At 41.1% G+C, this 22,261-nt stretch overlaps 1 protein-coding gene across 13 annotated transcripts in view; it reads right to left on the bottom strand.

Moving 5' to 3' along the window:
• MPPE1 (metallophosphoesterase 1) overlaps positions 1-22,227 on the bottom strand; it is a 38,879-nt gene extending 16,652 nt beyond the window's left edge. The window contains exons 1-5 of one of the 13 annotated variants that reach the window (XM_066991215.1): positions 22,110-22,221; positions 11,541-11,621; positions 9,948-10,038; positions 5,751-5,901; positions 742-1,126 (exon numbers count right to left, since the gene is read on the bottom strand). In XM_066991215.1, the coding sequence (XP_066847316.1) occupies positions 742-1,016 (275 nt within the window). In that variant the 5' untranslated portion in view covers positions 1,017-1,126; positions 5,751-5,901; positions 9,948-10,038; positions 11,541-11,621; positions 22,110-22,221. The other 12 variants (XM_066991214.1, XM_048077124.2, XM_066991218.1 and 9 more) reach the window with 12 other exon arrangements.
• Between the last annotated feature and the right edge of the window lie 34 nt (positions 22,228-22,261).

Below are 22,261 nucleotides of genomic sequence, written 5' to 3'. Positions count from 1 at the left end.
CTGACAGGAATGTGAAGATGGCTCCTACACACTGAGAATGCTACTATGAAATTCAAATTAGATACTTAGAAATCAGGTTTAAGTGCAGTAGGTGCATCTTACCTGGTGGGCAATTCCACCGCAATACAATCACAATCAAGTCATGCAAGAAGTAATACCAGTTTGTTTATTTTTATTCACTACAATTCCATTAAATAACAATTTATTAGAACAGTGAATTATTTAATGTATTTTACTATGCATTTGTTTCTTCGGCAAAAGTTTACAAGGTTCATAAAATGTTAGAATCGGTACTTTCTTCCAGCATTTTTTTAGACAAAAAAACAACATGGCTTTGTGCAGTAGGCATAGGATTGGGTTACCTTTGTTTTTAAGTACAATTTTGCTGCCCATTCTTCTACTACAAAAATAAATTTCTACTGGCTTCCTTACCTCTGCAGCTGAAGGTGTTAACTTGTGGGGACATCAAAGTTATCTGGCTCATTTTTAAGGCACTGTAAAAAATAATTATGCACTGGAAAAGACTATCTGACCTATCTAAAACGTTCAGGTACCTACATCCACCTGAACAATGAAGACTGCACCGCCTAAGTCCCATTCATTAATGCATTTATTATCTAGTCCAGGTACAGACATACGTATTTCTTAAGACTACAGCAACATTGGTTTTAAACATCTGTCCCATTAGTTACTATTAAAACTCTAAAAACAGAATAGAGATTCAAAAAATTAAATTACTACCTTCGTAGTTTATCCAGCCAATGTCCATTGATTTCACCAAGCAGGTGAGTGTCAGCTAAAATTATGGCCTTCAGGACTGAAGCTGAAGTCTCTGTGTTACCTGTGTGAGCTCCACCTTTCACTTCTGGCCATCGACATTGAAAAATTACCACATAATAAATTAAAAATTCACAAAATATTAAAACGGAGCTGACAAAGCACACAAGTTTCAGCAGGAAACAGATCCTCTTCCTCGAAGGAAGATTCTTCACAGTGATCAATCTAGAAGTCAGCATTGCAGTACCAGCATAAGAGTCTTTCCCAGTGGCTAAGTTCTCCTCTCCAAGGTGAAAACAATAGGGTCTTGTCAGAGGACCAAGTGGGGCTTCATATCAGTACAAAATCCCTGTGGAGAAAATAAAAAATAAAATATTCATAAAGCCAGCAGTCCCTGTGAAAAGCTACCATGCCAGGCTGACAGTGCTGGTTTCTCATCAGCATGAAAGCTTTGGTGTAATAAAAGTATACATGCACATACCTATACACATACACAGAATCATCGAGGTTGGAAAACACCTTCAGGTATTTTCCTGAAGAGAATATATATATATTTGACTGAAATTGCAAATTTGGTCTTCTCTTTCAGGTACGTTTGTTCAACCCACACAGAAGGCCGAGCTGCTGAGCCTAGACCAGCATTCTCTCCTACCAGGACCAAGGCAACTAGTTTAAAGCTAGCCAGAACCTCGCTGCATGATGCTTTTTTCAAACCATACAGTGAAAATACTGAGAATAGGGATCAAAGATAGGTGAAGATAAAGCTCAGCTTGAACAAAAGAGAAAAAAAAAAAAGAGGGAGAGGTGGTGGTGTGAGGATAGAAAGGAATTCCTTACCATCCTGGCCACTGCACTGCCACAAGTCACATACCACTGCTATGCCCAACCAGTGCAATTGCCACCTTCATACAGTTCCTTCTAAGAATCTCCAGGAACCCCAAGCAATTTGCTGTCCCAAAACAAGTTGACTGGAGCTTTCCAAGAACACAGGATGACTTCACTAACACTGCTCCATTTCTAGCAAAGAGAAATGACTGAGGCTCGGACACAGAAATGGTGCTACAGCTGAGGAGCAATGTGGGAAAACAAGCCTTTTGAGGTTGGTAACTAGACTGTCATTCCTGACTTCTTCCACCCTGAATAGTTTGTGGCCCAAAGAGGGAACTTACCCCTTTTAAAACTGTAATTTTATTTTAGGCCATTTTAGAGGCTAATCCAAAACAAATGCCTTCACTCCGATAAACCACAGCTGTAACAGGGCTCATGGATTGTTCCACTTGTTCACAGACATTTAAGAGAAACTAATTATTTCTGGGTTAAGGAGGAAATACCCCCACTTCCACAGTTCTGCTTCTGAAGCCCCTCACACAAATACATTTTCTGTGTCAATGCCTACAAGAAACAAGTATCCCAGATGAGAGGACAGGGGTACCAGCCGTACTTTAAGCAAAATTACTCCGATTCCACATGCAACCTCTCCGGGTTTCAATCTGAAGAGTATTGCAGCTCTGGCAGACCCACTTTTTAAAGGTCAACCACGTAACACAGTAACAGGGACCCTAGCAGAGCTACTAGGTGTTACTTCACAGGCTCACAGACAAACTTTCAGAAAAATCCACAAAAAGTCTTGTAGCCCTCCCCCTGTACTAAGGTCCTGGATATTAGCAGTTATTGAAGGCAGACAGTGATTAGCAGCCAATGTTAATTTGTGTTGAATAAACCTGATGAGAACCGTGACCACTCAGTACATTTGAATATTCAGACCCTAAGTATCAGGAACACTGAGATAAAATTAAAGATCCATTAATTTTGTGTGGTTCTGTTTTGAAACCCCGTCCACAGTCACATGCTGAACACAGGAACAAAACTCAGATTGTTTTACTGCCCTGTGTCCTAGCCCATTTGATTGATGTCTCACAGAAATCAAAAACAGATTAACTTATTTTTCCCCAACCAAAACCTCTATTTGATAACAGCCACCTATTCTCAAACAATAGCTTCAACACTACAAAGTACTTGTTTGAGACAAAGAACCATTCATCTTCATCATGTAACGTTTCCAATGTGCATTATTTAACATTAGCATGACTAATAGATAATTGCATGTAATTCAGTTCTGTCTAAACTTAGTTTTACATGAGAAGGCTACTGGCCAGACATCACAATTTCATGACACAGAGGAACTACAAATAAAGGCTGATTAACTTGTTTAATGTAAATCTCATCTGTATCTTAACTGGCAATAAAAATCAATGAGATCTTGTTTGTATATCTCCCAACTAGGCAAGACTAAAGGAAAAATGTCTGTTCAATAGATAGAGCAACAAGCACAGAAGACAAGTAAGTTCTTAACTGTAAGCACACAAATTCATACAGCCGAATCCTGAACAAACTGTACCTACCCCAGAACTTGGTAGCAGACTTTGGTAATCCTAAACAGTCTTCTCTCCTAAGAAAAACAGTACTGAATTGCTAGTAAGTTACTAAAACCAAAAACCCTATGTCTCTGTATTCACAGCCCACACAAAGCTTAAAACAAATAAAACCTGTTGTTTTGCTATTGGTGCTAATGCATTCTCTGGTAGATTTTTGTTACGTGATTCTTCACACATCAAATTTCTTCAGAAGCTGTCCAAACAGCTACAGAGCTGCAGCAAAAAGCCACTGTTACAGACCAGAGAAAAAAAAATAATGTCCCCGGAAATCTAATGATGTCATAAAATGCAAATAATAATAATTTTTAAAAATGCAGTGAGTAGAAAAGAGCTAATCAAAAAACACGCAGAGATCCTGTCGTTTTTGTACGCATTCCCCGTCACAGCATTTCTGCTGCTAGCTGTTACTATCTGGGAGCCGTGCCACAGATGGGGAAGATGTCAGAGGTCTCCCATCTGCACCCTACGTTTCCAGCTACAGGAAAAATAAATCACAAAGTCTGCGAGGCAGAATGAGCTGAAAGACAACCCCTACTACCGGCTGACAGAAACACCCATCTGCACCGGTTGTTTCACTCTCCAGCCTACCTCGCTTTGCCACCTTTGAGCTGATGGCTGCTCGCTTCCTGCCCCGAGTGTCTGCTCAGGTCAGTGGCCGCACACCTCTGCACCCCAAAGTCAGAGCAGTTTAACCAAAACCAAACACGTGCACCAGCTATCTCAGCCTCACATACGGGTACACCAGAACTGGAGAGCCACACGGAAGAAAGCTGTCCTCTCGCACGTGATGGAAAGGTCAGAAATAACGCTGTCAGACTGCACGCACGCTGCAAGATGGAGCTGTGGTTCAACACGTCGCTGCTGTAGGACAGATCTCTTGCTACTCCTCCTCCTAGCACGGCTGATTTTTAAGATTTGACTAGAATATGTTTTGTTGCCAGGGCTTAAGGATCTAAGTGATCAGACAAGATTGAACAATTTCTCCCATTTCTTGTTTTAAATAGGTGGCAGTGGCTTGATGTAATACTGATTTTAAAAGTTTTATGAGCTCATCATGAAGGCAAGACCAAGATTTTCATCATATTCATTATTCCAATTGTTTGGGCAACGAACATACTGTAATGGAAAAACTGTGATCTTCACTACCTGGCAAACAGCAGAATTCTGCCAGCTTGTGCATAAGGGCAACCCTGATTTAATAATACTGTCACCAAAGTTTAAACATGCTAGAAGAATAATGTTATACCACAAAGGTATGGGAAAAAATGCTCAAGTGACTAATGCTCAAAAAAAAAGAAGCGTGGTGCTTTCCTTCTCCAGCAGCAGTGTTTATTTTGCTTACTAACACATATCAGATACATTTTTGCACTTAAAACACTTAATTGTACGTACTACTCCTCCTGTTTTCATCTGTCAAGTTTACCGGCCACACAAACTCTTCCTTCCCTTCTCTATCTCCGTTCAGAATCTTATCCAGCTTTAATTTACAAGTGAGTTAAGAATAAAGCAAGGAAAACATTAAGAGTCCTAGTCCTAACTCTAGTGAGTTGGTATTTTTATTATGCTAAAGAAGCTGAATTAGGGTATAAATAAACTCAGTATTCCTAACCTTGTGATAATCTCAAGTTTTCACTCAGTTCTCCCATTGTAATGTTACACAGGTGCATGTTCACAACATTCAGAAAATATAATTCTGGGTATCCGTGTGTTTCACAGAAGAGTCACATAGTTACTAACAGGTTCAGGTTCAAATCCCACAAGTTTTCCCTTTTGAAACCCACACTTGCAACCAGATTTCTCTTATCAAGTTTTCTCAACATCTTCCTCTGAAGCCACGTGACATTTCTACCTTCTCACTGCAACTCTCAGCATTCGTTTCCTTTCAGCACTCCAAATACCAGAGCACTCCTCGCTCCCAGATCAAATAAGAGCTTCTGATGAATTATTGTTTTGATACTGCAAGACAAGCCTGACCATCTTTCTGAATACATTATTTTCAATTCTAAATCCTTACTTCAACCACAAATGTTAACTCCTTGTCATAATTTTTAAAAAAAGTCTCCAAGTGGGGATTTAGTAGTCTTTCTTTTAAGACATCCCTTTGTAATAATTTGATGATAGAACTATTTTATGTCTCCATTAGCATATCCTTAGGGCTGAAATTTGAAAAATAATAGAAGAATACTTTTTTTCTTAATGGTTTACAGAAAAGGATAAATTTGGAAATTCTTGAAATTGAAATACAAAAATTTTATCATTTTCCCATAAACACCCACAACCACTCCTGCAATTAATGTATTTTATGAGTGTGAAAAAGAGAGTGAGTTTAGAAAACTTAGTTGAAGTTATACAGACCACAGTTTATTTTAAAACTATATAAACAAAATCAAATACATAAGATAAAAAAAAAAACATTTCAGAATAGGTTGCTACATTTAGATCATATTATTGAACTCAGCATTATCAAAACATGGTACTACATGAACCGTGTTAGGTTTCAATGTTGCAGTAAGTATGAAAAACATGTAGAAAACCTACTTGCCATCAGATTAATTAGTAGTTACAAATGTGCTGTAAAAGGAAGTCCATACATAACAGTTATTTGTTTCAAGCACTTTTCATACTGGTTGTTCAGTTTGACAGATTCCTGTACTGCATGCTTTAGATCCTCTATCTCTTCAAAAAAATCCTAGGGAAAAAAAAAATCACTTTAGTTTCTTTCAAAGACATTGTCAGTAAGAGCTGGTCAGCATTTCAGTTGTTTCCAAGTCCAAAGACACTTGATGTTTTTATTCGCGTATGGCCAAGTTATGCAAACACAGCACACAACAATCAATTATAGCCACACGTAACAATTTAAAACTTTGCACTGAAAAGGCAATGCAAATACAATTTAAATTTCTTTAGAGCCCGAAATATATATCAATAATTGAAAAGATGCAAGAGAAGGAAAAAAAAATCTTGATTTATCAGAAGGCTACAAAATAGCAGTCCAAAATGACATAGGGAATAACGTCACAAATTCATCTCTGCAAAAATATAGTAAAAGCTAGCAACGCAAGAACAGAGCCAGAAACACTGTAAGCTCAAAAGACATCTGAAAAAAGGCAGTGAAGAACTGAAACAGAGAGGTTTCCATGAGAGCCGAAAAAAGACAAGGCCAAATGAGACAAGAAGTAACACTTCACAATACATGCAAAAGCCAGCCATTAGCAGATAACACACCATTAACTCTGTAGAAATGAATGCTGCAAGATTATAAAAAAGGGAAAATAAATAAGAAGAGATACGAGGAGACTACACTATGAACAATAATGTTAGCATTTGAACAAGACGATACCAGAGCATAAGATGGGAAAAAAAGATACCAAAAGAATACCTTCTTTCTCTAAATTTGGTATCTTTTATATATATATATATTTGGTATCTTTTATATATATATTTTAGACCTTGAATTTCTTTATAAGTTAGTCAGATCAGTTTAGAACCTTAAGTACAGCTACACTGTGTTAATGAATTCTACTTCAGATCTATAATTTATGATTGCACTATGCTAAAAAGTTTGATATTCAAACGGATAAGAATTATGATGCATTATGATAGAGTATAAAACAGACAACTTTATCCAATGGATTCAACTAGTTCAGATAAAAGCAATTTACAAGAAAGCAGGGAATGAAAAAGAGCAATATGTAAGGCTACGCAGAATGTAGAGACAGTCCAGTAAGAAACCCATGTAAATTAATCCCGTTGAATGTCAGCCTACATGGTTCATTTCTTCAGATTGATCCTTTTGTAATTATATTATCTCAATTCATAACCTAACAAGTATTTCTATCTGTACCTAGTTTAATTAGGAGATAAGCTTTACAGAAATAAACTTCAATTATTATAAGTACTGATGGTCTATGGCTTAGACAAGACTATTTTCTGTTCAGCTTCCCCAGCTCAAGTCTATTGAGTAAAATTCAGATGCTTTGTAAGCAAAGTCAGAAGCTGTTGGCCAACACAAGGACAGTAAACAGAATATAATCACCCAAAACTAGATAGGATCTCTTCATCTTCTCACATAATTTCAAGAATTATTAACTTTTCACCCTTTGTCCTTCTACACCTGTAGGGACAATCTACCATGAAAACTTCATGGCCGTCCCAGAACTTCTGCCACAGAAATAATTTTGATATGTTTAAGTTCACAAGAAAATAGTTCTCCTCTCACTGACATCAAGAAGCAACAGAAGTAATTTGCAAAAGTATTTTCACTGTCTGTGCAAATGTTTTTGGAAAGGAATTAGGACATTTACCAGCAGTTTCATTTTTAATCTTGTAACAGAAGACAAATAATCTCTTGTGAAAGAAACCAAAGCATCCAAATATCAACAAATAAATAAATAAATAAAAGCATCTACAAGAAAATCCAGCAGTTTGAAGTAAAATAAAAAAAAATGGTATTATTCCTTATTATTCCTCTTCCTTAGCCATGCAGTATTTGATTTTTTAATGTATTTTGCTTGATAACAGTGTATGTTCAGCCTAAAGATAAGTTTCAGAAGAGACCGAAAAGTTAGTTTTTCAAAAAATCACCTGTTCTTAAACTTGTCCTAAAACAAATTACCTTGTCTAATCCAGCTAATTCATTTTTTAGTGTTCTCCTTTCTGTAGACAACTTTTCATTTTCTTTCTTCAGCTTTTTAATCTCCTTCAGCAACAGCTCTATATTCAAATAACAAAATATAGACTTCAACCATTACAGTCAACCTCCCCCTCACATGAATCATATTACAGCTAAAGCGCTGCCTACGTTTTGTGATATTAGAAAATTATGGTTCAGCTTTTTAAAGTACCTTTTTCACAAAGTGATTTATTCTTAAGAATTGGCCTGGCACATTCCCAGCTACTATGAAAGGTGACAGGATCTGCAAATTGGATATTTCTGCACAGATTCTTAGAATGTGGGTTATCTTCCTTTAAAAGTTGCAAAACACGCATCACAGCTTGATTACCTTTTTCTGACTTATGAGAGGGTCACATCAGCCAACGCTGACAGCTCGCTTCCTGAAAATTCTACCTACATTATATGATCTCCTCAGCTTTTGGGGGTTTTGGTTTTGTTTGGTTTGTTTGTTTTTTTTTTTGTTTTTTTTTTTTTTTTAATGCTTTGAAGTGGATCAGGCTTGCACCTTAACTTGTGGATTTTGTGATGCGAGGAAGACATGCTCAAACCAATATTGCATAGATTTATCCCATGTTTTAAGGCTAAAAACATTTTATCTTCTGGATCATTTTCTGACAACCAAATAATGAAGTCACTAAGTTTTGTACATGTGGAACTTAATAGAATAAATAATAAACACTACTCATTACAGCCATGCCCTCCCACCCATGATTATACTGACATACTAATTCCAGAAAGGGGGAAAAAAAACAGCAAAAATTTATTTTTAATCACTAAACCAAACGCAGAATTGGATCCACAGATACATTAAAAGGGCATCTCATAACCAATGCAGGTTTTTCAAAAATGAAAAACATTTTGGATTTTGCACACTGAAGTAGAAGAAATAACCTGGAGTATGCCTTTGGATCAGAAGTGAAATGCATCCCCTCTGGTGGGCATACTGGAACATCACAGAATTACCCGTACCATTACCTAAATACTTAGTGCAACAGGATTCCGTCTTTTTAGATACGTCTTTGCAAGACGTTACTTCTTTCTCTGGAGTTTGACTTCTTTTTCTAGAAACAGCACCGGTTTTCCAAGAAACCTTTTTACGTTCCAATTGCTCAATTCTTTGCCTCTGTTCTTGAAGATTATGCTCTAGCTCATGAATTTTAATCTGTCAAGAAACCAATTTTTTTTTAAATGCATAGAACAAACAGAGTTCATCTGAGTACAACTGGAAACATATCCCGAATGCAAACCTACATTCATCCAGAAGTGTCTGAAAGTAAAAAAAAAAAAAAAAAAAGAGGATACAGCAAATGAAGTTTTGCATACAACAGAAGTGTTTTAAAAGAGATCTGTTACTGAGTGCTCACACACAAGAAAGGAGAAATGTACACAAAGATACTAACCCTCTGTCACAATACAGTGTCCTTTATGGCAGCAACTGCCATCATCTAAGAAAAGGTAGATATAATCCAGCCATAACAAAAATTCATCTACAAACAAATACAAATGAAGCACATATTCACAAACTCCTAGAAGGAAATTAATTATACTGGTCAGCTGTGATGCTTGATCAATATCTAAGGAGGCAAAGTCTACCTGAGGTGGCTTCTTGGACCACTCCTAGCCACACAACCCCACCTTTGCTCCAGTGATGCTATTCTCATTGTACAGCAAGCCAATGGATCTTGCTACCTAACAGGAAAATATTTGCCTTTTTTGGTTAGATTGCTGCTGGATTCCTGAAATAAATCAGCTCACAAGACATACAGAAAAATACCAGGACTGGTGCAACAGAGAGAAAATGTCTATACAGTTGGTAGGAGGGGTAGGCAGATGAGTAAAGACAAAAGCAAGGAAAGAGACCGAGTTACAGAAATACCTGAGTTCACTCTCAAAGTGAGCATACAGATTATTTTCTATTATTTCGACAGCACGGGAAACAGGAGGAAAAAAATGAGTATGAAAAAGAAAAACATGGTCCATTTTGCAAACCTAAGAATTATTTTTCATTCTGCTGAAAAGCTTATGTTTATTTGATAACTCCTCCTACAAATTCTACTTACAGTGAGATTTGCAATTGCTTCACTTTGTTCCTGGTTTGTTTTGATTTCTTTAACAAAACGCTTCTGTAGATTATTATACATCTGTAGTAGACTAAAACAGAAGAAATGCATAAATTGCAATAAAATACGAAAGCCAACAAAACATGTGTCCTTTATCACAAAAGTATTCTAGATGTCCCAAAGAAATCATTTGGGCTGCATTTTGCTGTAGAGACTCGTAATGGCAATATTGTTATGAATGAAGTGTGACCAGCAACACAGGAAGAATAAGCACTGCAAGAAACTGCAAGGCAAGAGGCAAAAGAATGGTCTGTATCAGCGGCAAAGAACTGCTTTCACTCAGGCTGAGGACCTTGTTCTCCTCTGCAACCCATATAGCCACCCTCAGCACAAACCACTTGTTGAGGGAAGACCCGTGCACTAGTAGCAGGAGGGTGGCAGCAAGTTTGCAGACATCTATCACGTATGGCACTTCTCCCAGTTAGGAGTATAAAAGACCACTTCTAAAGGATATAAAAAAGATTGCTCAAGCTAGGTTCTTGGCACCCATCACGAACTCAAAAGATGACGGGTACTCAAAAGGCAGCATCCCCACCTCTCCGTTCTACTCCTAATCCTGGCTAGATCACTTGAACACACCTATCTCACTGCTTCTGAGCAAGACTGAATGAAACCTATGACACAATGAGTGCAAATGGGCAAAAATCAATGTAAAACCTATGTATACTTTAGGTTTACATAAGTTCTATCAGCAGATTTGAAAGATTAATATTACTTTTCCCTTTGATATCATCCTGCATCAAGTTCTGCTACACTGATTTCCCACAGTATTTCATAGCACTCAATGTACATTCATTGCAGCAATCAAGCAGTAGGGGCTGCCTCTATCTACGGAAGTTCCACAGCCCAGAATCCATTTCCGTAAATGGACAAAAGCCTTTGAAAGAATGCAGCAGCCTGTTATGTACATTTTATGTAGCAGGCCTAATTGCTAAAATGTTTCAACATATATTTTCTTAAAACAAAAATCTATCTTTTGCATCAAAGAAGCAGTTCCTAAAGTTTATATTTAACATTAGTTGGCAAACCAATCGTGTCTCACTTCTAAAGTCAATTAAGGCTGAAATATAGCACCACTTGTGTGGCTTATTTTGAAAACAGTATCAGCCTATAGGTTTTTGTATACATATAAAATCGAGCTATATAAAATGAGCTATGGAAGCTCCCACAGAAGAGAAAAGGAAACTATATAACTTAGATTATTAAAAATCTACCCAAAAAGTCATGTATGCAATCTATGCATGTATACATAAAACACATACATACATGAAGGATCTTACAATTTTTCTCAATGAAAGATTTGTCAAAGAAATCCATTTTGTTCGTTGTTCAGTGCTATTTTCAAGTTTAATTTAAGATTTAGTATTTTCTTTTAAAATGTAAATGAAATAATTTTCCAATCTGTTTCAAAGGGAAAAATCAGCTTCCAGGGAAGTTAACAAGAAGTCTGTTGACCCAACCGTGAGCAACATATTCTATCCTACAAAGAATAATACATTTAATTCTGTGAAGAAACAATTTCCAAGAACTCACCTGACACTTTCACCCTCTAGATTAAGATCCTTGCTGTATCCACCTTTATGCCATAAGTGTGTTTCTGTTTGAACCTGAACACTTAATCAAAATAAACATGACTTAATAAAATTAGATTTGACAAATTTAATTGGAACCATACAGAGCAACTGAAAAAGGCTAAATTACTTTTCAGTTTGATTTTACAATAGAGATTTCCAGGCAGGATCATAAACACACAAAATTTTAACTTGAAAAATTTTGTAAAAATTTTTATGTAAATCCTGGCAGGACACTTTTCAGAACAGTAGATCTACAGTTTTTCAGGTACTCAGGGTCACAGTTTTCAAGTGTTTTAAACAGTACCAATGCACTTTAACTCTCTTACCACTCATTGCTCATTGGCAAAATACACTAGAACTCTTTAGTTAGACACAGAGAGCACAATGGCTAAGCAGTGCTATTACTTACTGATATCAAACTGTTTTTTTACTACAACAAGGGCAATTTTGCCCAAGTTGCCCCAGGCATCCTTCACTCCTTTACCTGCCTCCAGCATTCTCCTTCCCCCCCATCCTATTCATAGACAGCCGCTCAAAGCGTGCAGAACAGATAAAGCCCAGTGCATCTGAGGAATAACAACATACAAGTCTTGAAATCCTGCACTTCTTTTGACAAAAAAAAAAAAAAAGGAAATACCAATTTGACAATTAATTCTTACTCCCTGCTCGTGACATAGTCACGCATTAACTGCTGCAGGCGCAGCTTTTCTTGAATCTGAGCCAAATTATTTTCCAGCTCCTTATTTTTCGTTTGCAGCTTTTTCAGCTTCTTGAGTAACCGTTCGTTTTCATCACTGAGCTGAAAGGCAAGAGAGTCAGAAAAGAAAAATCAAGCAACGTTTTCGGATCACGTGTTAATGGAATTGATAACGGTTCTGATTAAAAGTCTCTCTTGTGAGCTTTGCTAAATTTACCGTGAACTATGTAAATATATATATTGAATGGATATATAATATATATATTTTATATATATATATATATATATTATATATATATTTATATATATATATATATTGAATATATATATTGAATATACCATGAACTATGTAAATATATACAAAGCAAAACAGCAGAAAAGTAACTGGCTTCAAACTTTATACTGAACTTCATATACTGAACTTAAATACGGCTCCTTGAAGGTGTATATTAAAGGCTTCTCACTTGTCTGTTCTTTAGTGAATAAGGCAAAATGGGTTTGTATTTTAAAATAAATTGCAAGGGGATGAAACGCAAGCTTTCAGCGACACACTTCTAAGCAATATCTGCAACTAAGCTCACGTTTATCTTCATTTTAGCGTCACTGAAGCTGAAAGACTGCTCCATAGTGTCATGAGGAGAATTTCTCCACGCACACTTGCTGAACCTAGCCCGGCAGCTCCACCCCCGGCCCAAACACCGCCAGCAGCAGCGCCCAAACCCGGCTGCCCCTGAGCCACAGCCCCGTCACCAGCCGATGCTCAGGCAGCAGGGGCCGAGCACCGAGAGCCCCTCGACGCCAGACCAGCCCCCGAAGCTACCGGCAGCGCCTTCCGAGGGCTTGCAGGCAGCGAGGCGGGGCCCACTCACTTGCAGGCACCGGTGGGCCGACGGCAGCGCCATGGCCGGGCCGCTGCGCCCCGCGGGGAGGCCCCGACGGTCGCCACGGCAACGGCGGGCACGGCCCTGAGGCGGCCGCGGCTCCCGGGGCCGCGGTGTTACCGATATTAGCTGCTTTCTCGTCCTTTATTTTTTCGTGTGTGTGTGTATTTGTCACGGGGTGTTCACGTAGCAGCAATCCCAGAGCGCCTGGGAGGAAATGGCGTGCCCAGGCGCTGGCAGCTGCCAGGCCTCGCTGTCCCTGAGGCTTTCTTCATGGTTTCCCTAACTCCAGGAACAGCCGAACCACTCTTGCTAATTTTTGGGGCCCCAACAAACCACCTTGTCCCCAAGTAGCCTGGCAACAAAACTGCTGCTCTGATCAGCTACTGGCATTGACGAACTAGCAACTGAAGCTTAGTACTGTAAAAGCTACAAAGTCTTTTTATTGAGGAAAAAAAGCTGGATGTAAACGTCTACAGTAGCAGTACAAAGACAAAAAAAGAAAAGAAAAAAGAGGGAGAGGGGTCATAATATAATACACCACAAGCTGAACACAAGCCAGCAGTGCCATGGTGCTGCAGAAAAAGGCAAACCCCATTTTCTGATGGAGCAGCAACATCCCGAGAGGCGATCACTCAGCTCCACTCAGTTTTAACCAGCACAAACCAGATCTAGGGTAAGGTCCTGAGAGGAGTCTAGAAAACAGGAATAAAAGCGACACGAGGCAGAAAATACAGCATATCAGGACGGGTTGAAGTAACTGTTTAGTCAAGAAAACAGACTGCCAAGAATCATTGTAACTCTCTTTTTAATCTTTGGTTATTGCAACGGATGGTAATAATAGTTCCTTATATCCTCTACAGGAAGGAAGAGCAGAAATAAAGTTGCTTTCAAACAGAGATTATTTCAGTTGGATGACAGGGAAAATTTCCTTAATATGAAGGCAGAAAAATATGTGTAGTTCTCTCTCCTTCGCTACAGGTTTTCACAAACGGACCAGGGAAGCCACCTAGCAGGCATGACTTGGGAAGCAGATGTAACTAACACGCGCAGTGTACTGGCATACAAGTAGACAGAGACCACTTTAAAGCCTCTTTTAGCCCCACATTTCAATGATTCTGCTACTAACTTTAAACAGTAAGCTTAGAAGAAGAGAATATCCATCTATAATCCTGATATTTTGCAAAACTGTTTGCAACGTGGTGAAGAATGATTAGCACAGTGGTCCCCAATGCATCCAACATACCAGTACCTCATAGTGTGAGTACAATAACTATTTTTTCCTCAACATTGGGAACGTCAGGGGTAGTTATAATTGATAGTCATAATACTATAGAAGGCAAGGCCACTTGAATATGGTTATTTTATAAAGAATATGCAAGCATTGTTATGACTTAGATTCTGATACCCAAGTGTTTGGGATATTTTTAACACTACTGGTGGAGCATTAAAAGAAGAGGAGGAAGCACAGACAGATTAAGTCAGGGCTTCCACAGAAACAAGAGCAGGCACGGAAGGGGCAGCACTGGGCAGAACTCAGACAGCACCCTAGGTAGGTCAGAAGTAGCAAAGAAAATGGGCCCGCAGTATGTCTTGGGTCATTCTCAGATGAGAAAGCTGCAGACCCTTTTTTTTTTGACCCTTCCACAAACACAGTAAATAGGAGCAGACAACAATGCAGCAGCTATGCATGCTTTTTAAGATCCAAATACTTTTCAGAACTTGAAAATGTTACCAGCAGAACACCTCTATTCTATGGACTGGAAAACGACGTGCAGAAAAGTAGAGAAATGAGTGAAGAGAGTTAAAAGGAAACTAGAATTCTTGATTTCTGACTTAGAAACTGAGCTACACAGCCTCCCTCTGTCCTGCTTTTCCATAGCTGGTATGGGAATCGAAGATAGGCGGAAGAAGAAGACAACAGCCAGGTTTCTGAACTATGCACCTACACCTGCAAGGAGTCTGTGTAAGATTCAAATTTTAATCAAACAAACACTGATTTAAGTGACAAACAAATAAATAAATCCAAAACTACTTGTATCTTCAAACTCTTGGAAAAAGCTACAGCTGAAGCTCTTGTAGGCTTTATCATGCACACTATGAACAAACACTTTCAAAAGAGATCATTGATTCTGGGCGGCTCCACTTCAAAGCAAGCATCCATTCTTCCAAATTAAAGATACTCAATAGATCTGCAAAAACAGCCCAAGGCTAGGTAACACGAGACATCAGATGTCAAAGCATTCAAAATCAAAAGATAATGTTAGCCTGCGTGTATATACAAACTACAGTTTATACAAACAATAAATGGATTTTCTCTACTTAATTAGGAAATAATATTTTCCAGAGATTAGCAATAAGCAATTTTTTAAAAACTTGTCTGTAAATGTATGAAATGCCATTAAAATATTTACTTTTCATTGTAAATTATTACAGCAGAAGCATTTCCCTACGCTGTTACTCAAGCACTTTGTTGAACACACTCTTTTTTTCCTTGCATTTCTGTTTCTAACTCAGCTTGGTATGAGCTGAGACACATTTCATGCTGGCACACACCAATGACAATGTCATTGATTCCAGTGGTGTTGAGCCCGCTACTTATTGCCAAGCGGCAGGAATGTGACCCATAGCATTTTTTCAGATACATGTGCACCAAAATCATTGATTTAATTTGTCAGAAAATCTCTGAGCACAGGATTACTTGATGCAACCCCATCATAACTCCAAGCATAGCCTTTTTTCCACACAGATTAAAGGACAGCGTATGTCATTTTGACCCTCACAAGACTAGCCTCGTGAGATTGTCCAGGAATTAAATTCTCCTGTGAAAATCTACATGCCTTCGTAAAAACACACAGCAATTTCATCTGCCTCAAATGAATCCCACTTTTATCCACCAGCTGTATCAACGATGACTCGTGAGTCCCTTTCAGTTTGGAAGACGGCAACACTCATGCATTCTTTCTATCCATATATTGGGTTTACGTGGCAAGGTTTTGGTAGCAGGGGGCTGCAGGGGTGGCCTCTGTGCGCAGAGCCCAGCAGCTGCCCCATGTCAGATCAGAGCCAGCTCCAGGCGGCTCCAAAAGGGACCTGCTGCTGGCCAGAGCTGAGCCAGGGAGTGATGCTGGGTGGGCCTCTGGGAGAGCAGATTTAGAAAAGGGAAAAAGCCAGCTGTGCAACAGCAGCTGGGAGAGAGGAGTGAGAACCAGCCCTGCAGACCGCAAGGTCAGTGCAGCAGGAGGGCAGGAGGTGCTCCAGGCACGCAGCAGCAGTTCCCCTGCGGCCTGTGGAGAGGCCCCTGGTGGAGCAGGCTGTCCCGTGGGAGGGACCCCATGTGGAGCAGGGGCAGAGAGCGACCCTAACGGAGCAGCGGAGATGAAGTACTAGGGAATGACCACAGCCCCCATTCCCCATTCCCCTGGGCCGCTCAGGGGGAGGAGGAAGAAAAGGGTAGATGGGGGGGAGGTGTTTTTAGTTTGCTTTTAGTTTCTCAGTGTTCTGGTCTGGTAGTGATAGGCAATAAATTACATTAATCTCCCCACACTGAGGCTGTTTTGCCCACGATAGTAATCGGTGAGTGATCTCCCTGTCCTTACCTCAACCCTTGAGCCCCTTCCATTGTATTTTCTCCCTTTCCCTTTGAGGAGGGGGAGTGAGAGAGCAGCTATGGTGGAGTTCAGCTGCCCCGCGGGGTAAAACCACCACTACCCATTAGGCTCTTTGGCCTGTCAGCACTGCCAATCTCACAGACAAACCCCTGTTGAAACATCGTGGAACCTTCCCTCAAACAGGGAGAAGCAGTCTGGCTTTCCTGAGCCACGGCACAACCACAGATGAGAGCTAAATAATATAAAGTTCAGAATTCAGTTCAGAAGTTGAGTAATATTTCCTGCATATCAAGAGAAAAATCAAAGGAAAAAAAAAAAAAACATGATTGGATTTACAGAATTAGAAACAATGAATCTTTTCTCATAATACATAAGAATAACAGGACATCAATTTAGCCTGAAAGTTGAAAAAGCCAAAGGTAGGCAACAGTTTTTATACAAAATTAGGCTACAGAGATCCCTGCCACAGCATACTGACAGAAGTTCTGTATCATGTTCAGTGATAGAAAAAACAGGTTATAAAACTAGTTTTTTTCAGCTTTGTGTTTGTTAGTACTTTCAGCAAGAAATGTTCAAAAAATTATACAGGCTTGCATGTGGCAGAGACTGTCTGCCACTTCTCCCCTCAAGGCCAGGAGAAAAGACCCACACCTTATTCTACACCCAGAGATATCTAGGAAAAACAGTAACAGCTCAAGACCATATTACCTTGTCCCCAGATCTCCCTCTGGAGAGGAAAACCACCTTTCAAGGGAGAATCAAAGGCAATCACACCCCAGGAAAGCTATCTCAGCTGTCCTTCCTGGAAGGGAAAATTTCCCGGAGTGACTGAACCAGTTTGAAAACACTGAAGGAGGCCACTTCACCATTATCTGTCAGATCTTGAAGCCAAAATCTTGATCTCCACGCTAACGAGCTCCCAGAACAGATTCGAAGGTCACATTCTGCTGGGGAATTTTTGTTAATTTGTGGCAGGGGGGAGAACGTGCACTCCCCGAGCAGTGATCTCGGGGCCTCCTGCATGCAGAGAAGAAAGGCAGTCAGGATGTGACTCTGAATGACAGAAAGGAAACACAGGAAACAACTAACGCACCACAGAGAACAGTGCAGACCAGAGTCACTAATGAGCGGACCAGAGTCACTAATGAGCATTATGAGAAACGGTGCCAGCGTTGGAAATTCCTAATTGTTTCTGATGGAGCAGAACTGGCATCTGCACAGTTCTTCGGGGGAATCCAGCAAGAAATGAGAACGTCTCCTTACAAATTACCTTCCCTTCTTGTGCTCCTAAAAGACAAAACAAAAAGCTGGGCCAAGCATCCTCTCTATCAGCTATAAAATCTATTCACTGCAACACGGCCATTACATTAAACTACTACAGTACCGTAGCACTTTGCACAAACGAGAGGTTTGTCGTCATCAGGTTACAGGCAGACTGTCAGCCTCAAACTTCATTCTTCATGGGATACTGAGAAAAGCTCCAGGGAAAAGGGCTAGAAACAGTAAACAACAATTTTATGTGACTAATCCAATATAATCCTATGCTATGTAAAAAGACCATCTGTATGGAATCACACTGAAGTGCTTTAATAACAGTGCAGCAAGCCACTGGCTGTCATGCTGAGGAAATGCTCTTTCACACCATCAGGCTAATAATTCCAAAAGATTACTTCCTTTCCACCCCCCCCCCTCTGTTTTTATTAAAGCTGTTAGTCACTTGCTCTCCCATTTAATTTCCTATTAAGAGATCATCCATCAAGCCCGGCAAGTGACAGCTGCGTGTGTCTGAAGACATCTGTGGCTTCCACAGCGATGGCTGGCTAGCCAGAGGAGGTCACTCTCTCTTTCTGTAAAAACTACAACAAATTTTATTGCATCACCGCAGCGTGCAATTACTGTCAAAGAGGAGAATGGCGAACTGTCGGCTGAGGCCTAATTAAACCAATTTCAGTTGCAGCAGCTTCCCTTCTGAGTGACCCTGCTTTTGGTAGTGCAGACCGAGCTGGCTGTGGAACAGGCTGGACCTCCGGGTGGCGCAGACAGCGGCCGCACCGAGAAATACCGTGCAACAGTCCAGAAATGGAAACGAAAGAGGATACCACACGGTATGCCAGCTAGGTAACACGCAAGTCAATAAGGGCTTCACAGCCTGTGAGAAAAGGAAATCCAAGTTTATGCTCTGCACTCCGTTTCGTAACGCGTTTTCCCCTCTGCTGAGCATTCTCGGTCTCGGGGAAGGAAATCCGACCTCTGCGAGAACCAGGTCAAGGCTCAGAAGAATTCAGACCGACGAAGCACCCGAGGAGCACCAGTATTTCTAGTTCATCTAGGATGAGTCTATAGCAAGCCGACGAGATGAAACGCGTGGCCTGTGTGTGTGTGTAGATTATGAAAGGCATGTGAGGGGAACTGGCTAGCACTTAGGGTTATGAAAGATCGGAGGTTACGAAAGACCTTGGCAGCTATGAAAGGTGAGCCAAGAGCCTGATCCAGCAGGCAGAGAGCAACTGCGGCGTACCCTGAACCACACCGATGTTCGACAGCACCTGGCAGCTCACAGCAGCAAGCTCATGCTGCCCTGCAGGTCTAGACTAAGGAAGGTTTGAAAAAACTTCAGAACAGTAGTCATAAAGCAGTCATCACTGAATAGGAGAAGGACGAAGAGAAGTATTGCCATCTCTTCATAGGACTTACAGGCAACTATATTTTTTGCAAAGTACTTTGAAGGGTCTTAAAATAATAGCTGCAGTCAGTAATTTTCTAAGAAGTACTCCTCTTGGCTCTTTAGTTCCGTTTTCCAATCTTTTACCACAACTGGAATGAATTTGTAAAATCCAAGGGTTCATTCGGTTGTTATTTTAGCCTTTGAAATTCAGCCTTCTGTGATCCTTTTACTAATGTTCTACCACCAGAGGGAAAAGAAAGTTGGGGAAATTTTACAGAGCCAGATGGAGTCGCTCATTTTCCAAATGCCACTCACACATTACTTACAAAGAACTTACCCCTGCTTGGAAAAATACTGAGAGGAGCACTTTCCCCTCTTTGCAACAGTATTTCACTGTGCCAGTGATTTCCTACAACCATCTCCAGTGAGGGTATTTCTGCATCCCACCTACTATACCGTCATTCACACTGCCCTGTTTGTAAAGCACCAGTTGAAGAGATGCTTCAGATAGCAGCCTAACCACAACAAACTCCAAATGTTGCAGCAGGCCCGAGACACGAGAGAGGAAGCCATCTGCTCTGCATCAGAATAACATCTAGCCAGCTTCTGCTGAAGGTACGCGCTGTTTCACCGTTGGCCAAATCAGTAACTAAGAGTTGCTCTTTAAAGGAAAAAGTGAGAAAACACAGATGCTCTACCACGGTCTGAGATGCTTCTTAGAATGCAAAGCCATAGGTAGCTACAGGTTTTCTTTTTTACCAAGTTAAGGCTGTTTTCACTACATCTCACCAGTAAGTATGTTTGTTAATGCCCCAGCACAGAAGCTCTCTTGGCAAGGTCCTGAAGTCACTTCAAGCTGTGCTGAGAACAGCACCAATAAAAGGCACAAATTTCTAAAACCTTGAGGTAGCTGAGCTTAAGGAAGAATCCAGAGCAATTCTATTCCATACTATTCCAAATTATAATATGTTTGTAGGGCTATAGCACCTAGTGAACTAATCTTATATAAGGACAAGGCAGATACAAGGTCTGAGGAAACAAGACTTAGAAACAGAATAATAAGCAAAAGGATTGACACGTTTGGTAATGATCCCTTCAAGCAAAAAATCATAATTTCACACCTTAAGTGAGCCTTTAAACTTTTTAAACTTAGGGTATTAGTTAATTTACCTTCTAAGAGTTCACTGCTGGTTTGTTTTTTTCAAAAGGGGGTAGAAAGCATTTTGCTAAGTAGACTGACAGGGTTGCTGTCTTTGCAGCATCCACTGACACACTGCAGCTTAGAAATTTGAAGAATGAAGTTGAATTCCTGCACTACAATCCATGCAAGTTTTGGCATTTATTTTAGAGGGGAAAAAGTCCAATCCATTTATTTTTAAAAAGTTCATTACTTTTAAGAACTGCATATTGCAGGAATGTTATATCCCTCTCATTCTAGTATCATGTGTCATACAAGATGGAAATATAAGACTAAATAAAAGAAAATAGATCTAGACCTGGGGTCTGTTAGCTTAGAGAGAATACCCAAGCCAATTAAACTTAGCCTAGTCCCTAGAAAACTGACAACTCAGTTTTTGTTCATATGAGGGATAGTGTTGTTGTTATGTACTTTTCTTAATGCAAATACAGCCACCACTAAAGTATTTATGTTCTAGCCGGATTAATATAGAAAATGAAAGCTTCGACCACAAAGCAGGTGCTGAACGACAATAACAGATTTCGTACACTCAATGTATTTGATGCCTTCTTCAAAAAGCTAAGCTGACGGTTCCTTTTTGTGTCCTCGCTCCATCCCCAGGCTCTCTTTTGTTCAATTCAACGTTAAGTATGCATCAGAACAAGTCACTTGGAACAGCCTCGCTTTGGCAGACAGGAGTGGAAGTTCCCAACACTCGCTTGGTGCTGTAAATATTACGGACCGGTTCCTCTCTTGCTCTCTAAGGTGGATTTAGAACTGCTCAGCTCCCTGCCACCGGTCCCCTGCTCTTCTGGACTGGAGCACGCTGTGGGCTGGCCTGTGCTTTGTGGAGGAACCAGTTCCCCACTCTCCTCATCTTGGAGGGATCCAAAGTGATGCACGACACAGCCAACTGGAAACTCTAGACAGTGACCGACTTGTTGCCATGCCCGTTAGTTCTCAAATACTAATAAAATGTTGATAAAGAGCTGATCAACTGCCTCCTTGCTCTTCCTGGTGCCACTCCTCCTCACACCCCAGGCATGCTGGACCTCGACGCGAGCCTTTTCCCCTCAGCCCCCACCACGCCAGCCCCACTTTGCCCCTGCCCCCGGGCAAGTTTCACCCCTCCCCGATAAGGATCGCGCCCTGTCTCCCTCACACAATAGCCAGCCCGTACAGGCGGCCGCGAGAGCTGCCGAGGGCAGCAAAACGCCGCCGGCGGGCTGGACGCGAGGCACACGCGCCCCTCCCGTTTAGCCTAGGGCAGCAAAACCGGGCCGGGGGAGGCTCAGCTCGGGGCCGCCGCCGCCGCCGAGCCCGCTCCCAACGCGGCGCGGCTGCAGGCCCGGCCCGGCCCCGCGGCGGCCATGTCAGGCGGGGCGGGACGGGGATGAGGGTGGGAAGGGGGGGGGGGAGCCGGGCCGGCGGCCTCCCCGCCGCATCCCGCCCCCCGGGGCACCCCCGGCCCCTCTCCTCCCCCCTCCCGGGGCTCACCTAAAATTAGCGGCCAGCCTCCGCAGCCCGCCTTCCCCGGCCAGCCGCCGCTCCCTCCGCCCCGCAGCCGCTCGGCGGGGCGGTGCTGGGGCTCCGAGTGACAGCGGCCGCCCTCCCTCCCTCCCTCCTTCCTTCCCTGCCCTCCTTCCCTC

Source organism: Anser cygnoides, chromosome 2 (genome assembly GCF_040182565.1).
Source record: "Anser cygnoides isolate HZ-2024a breed goose chromosome 2, Taihu_goose_T2T_genome, whole genome shotgun sequence".
NCBI lineage: Eukaryota > Metazoa > Chordata > Aves > Anseriformes > Anatidae > Anser > Anser cygnoides.
The sequence above is the reverse complement of the archived record's forward strand: the minus strand, read 5'-3'. Positions and strand labels throughout refer to the sequence as shown.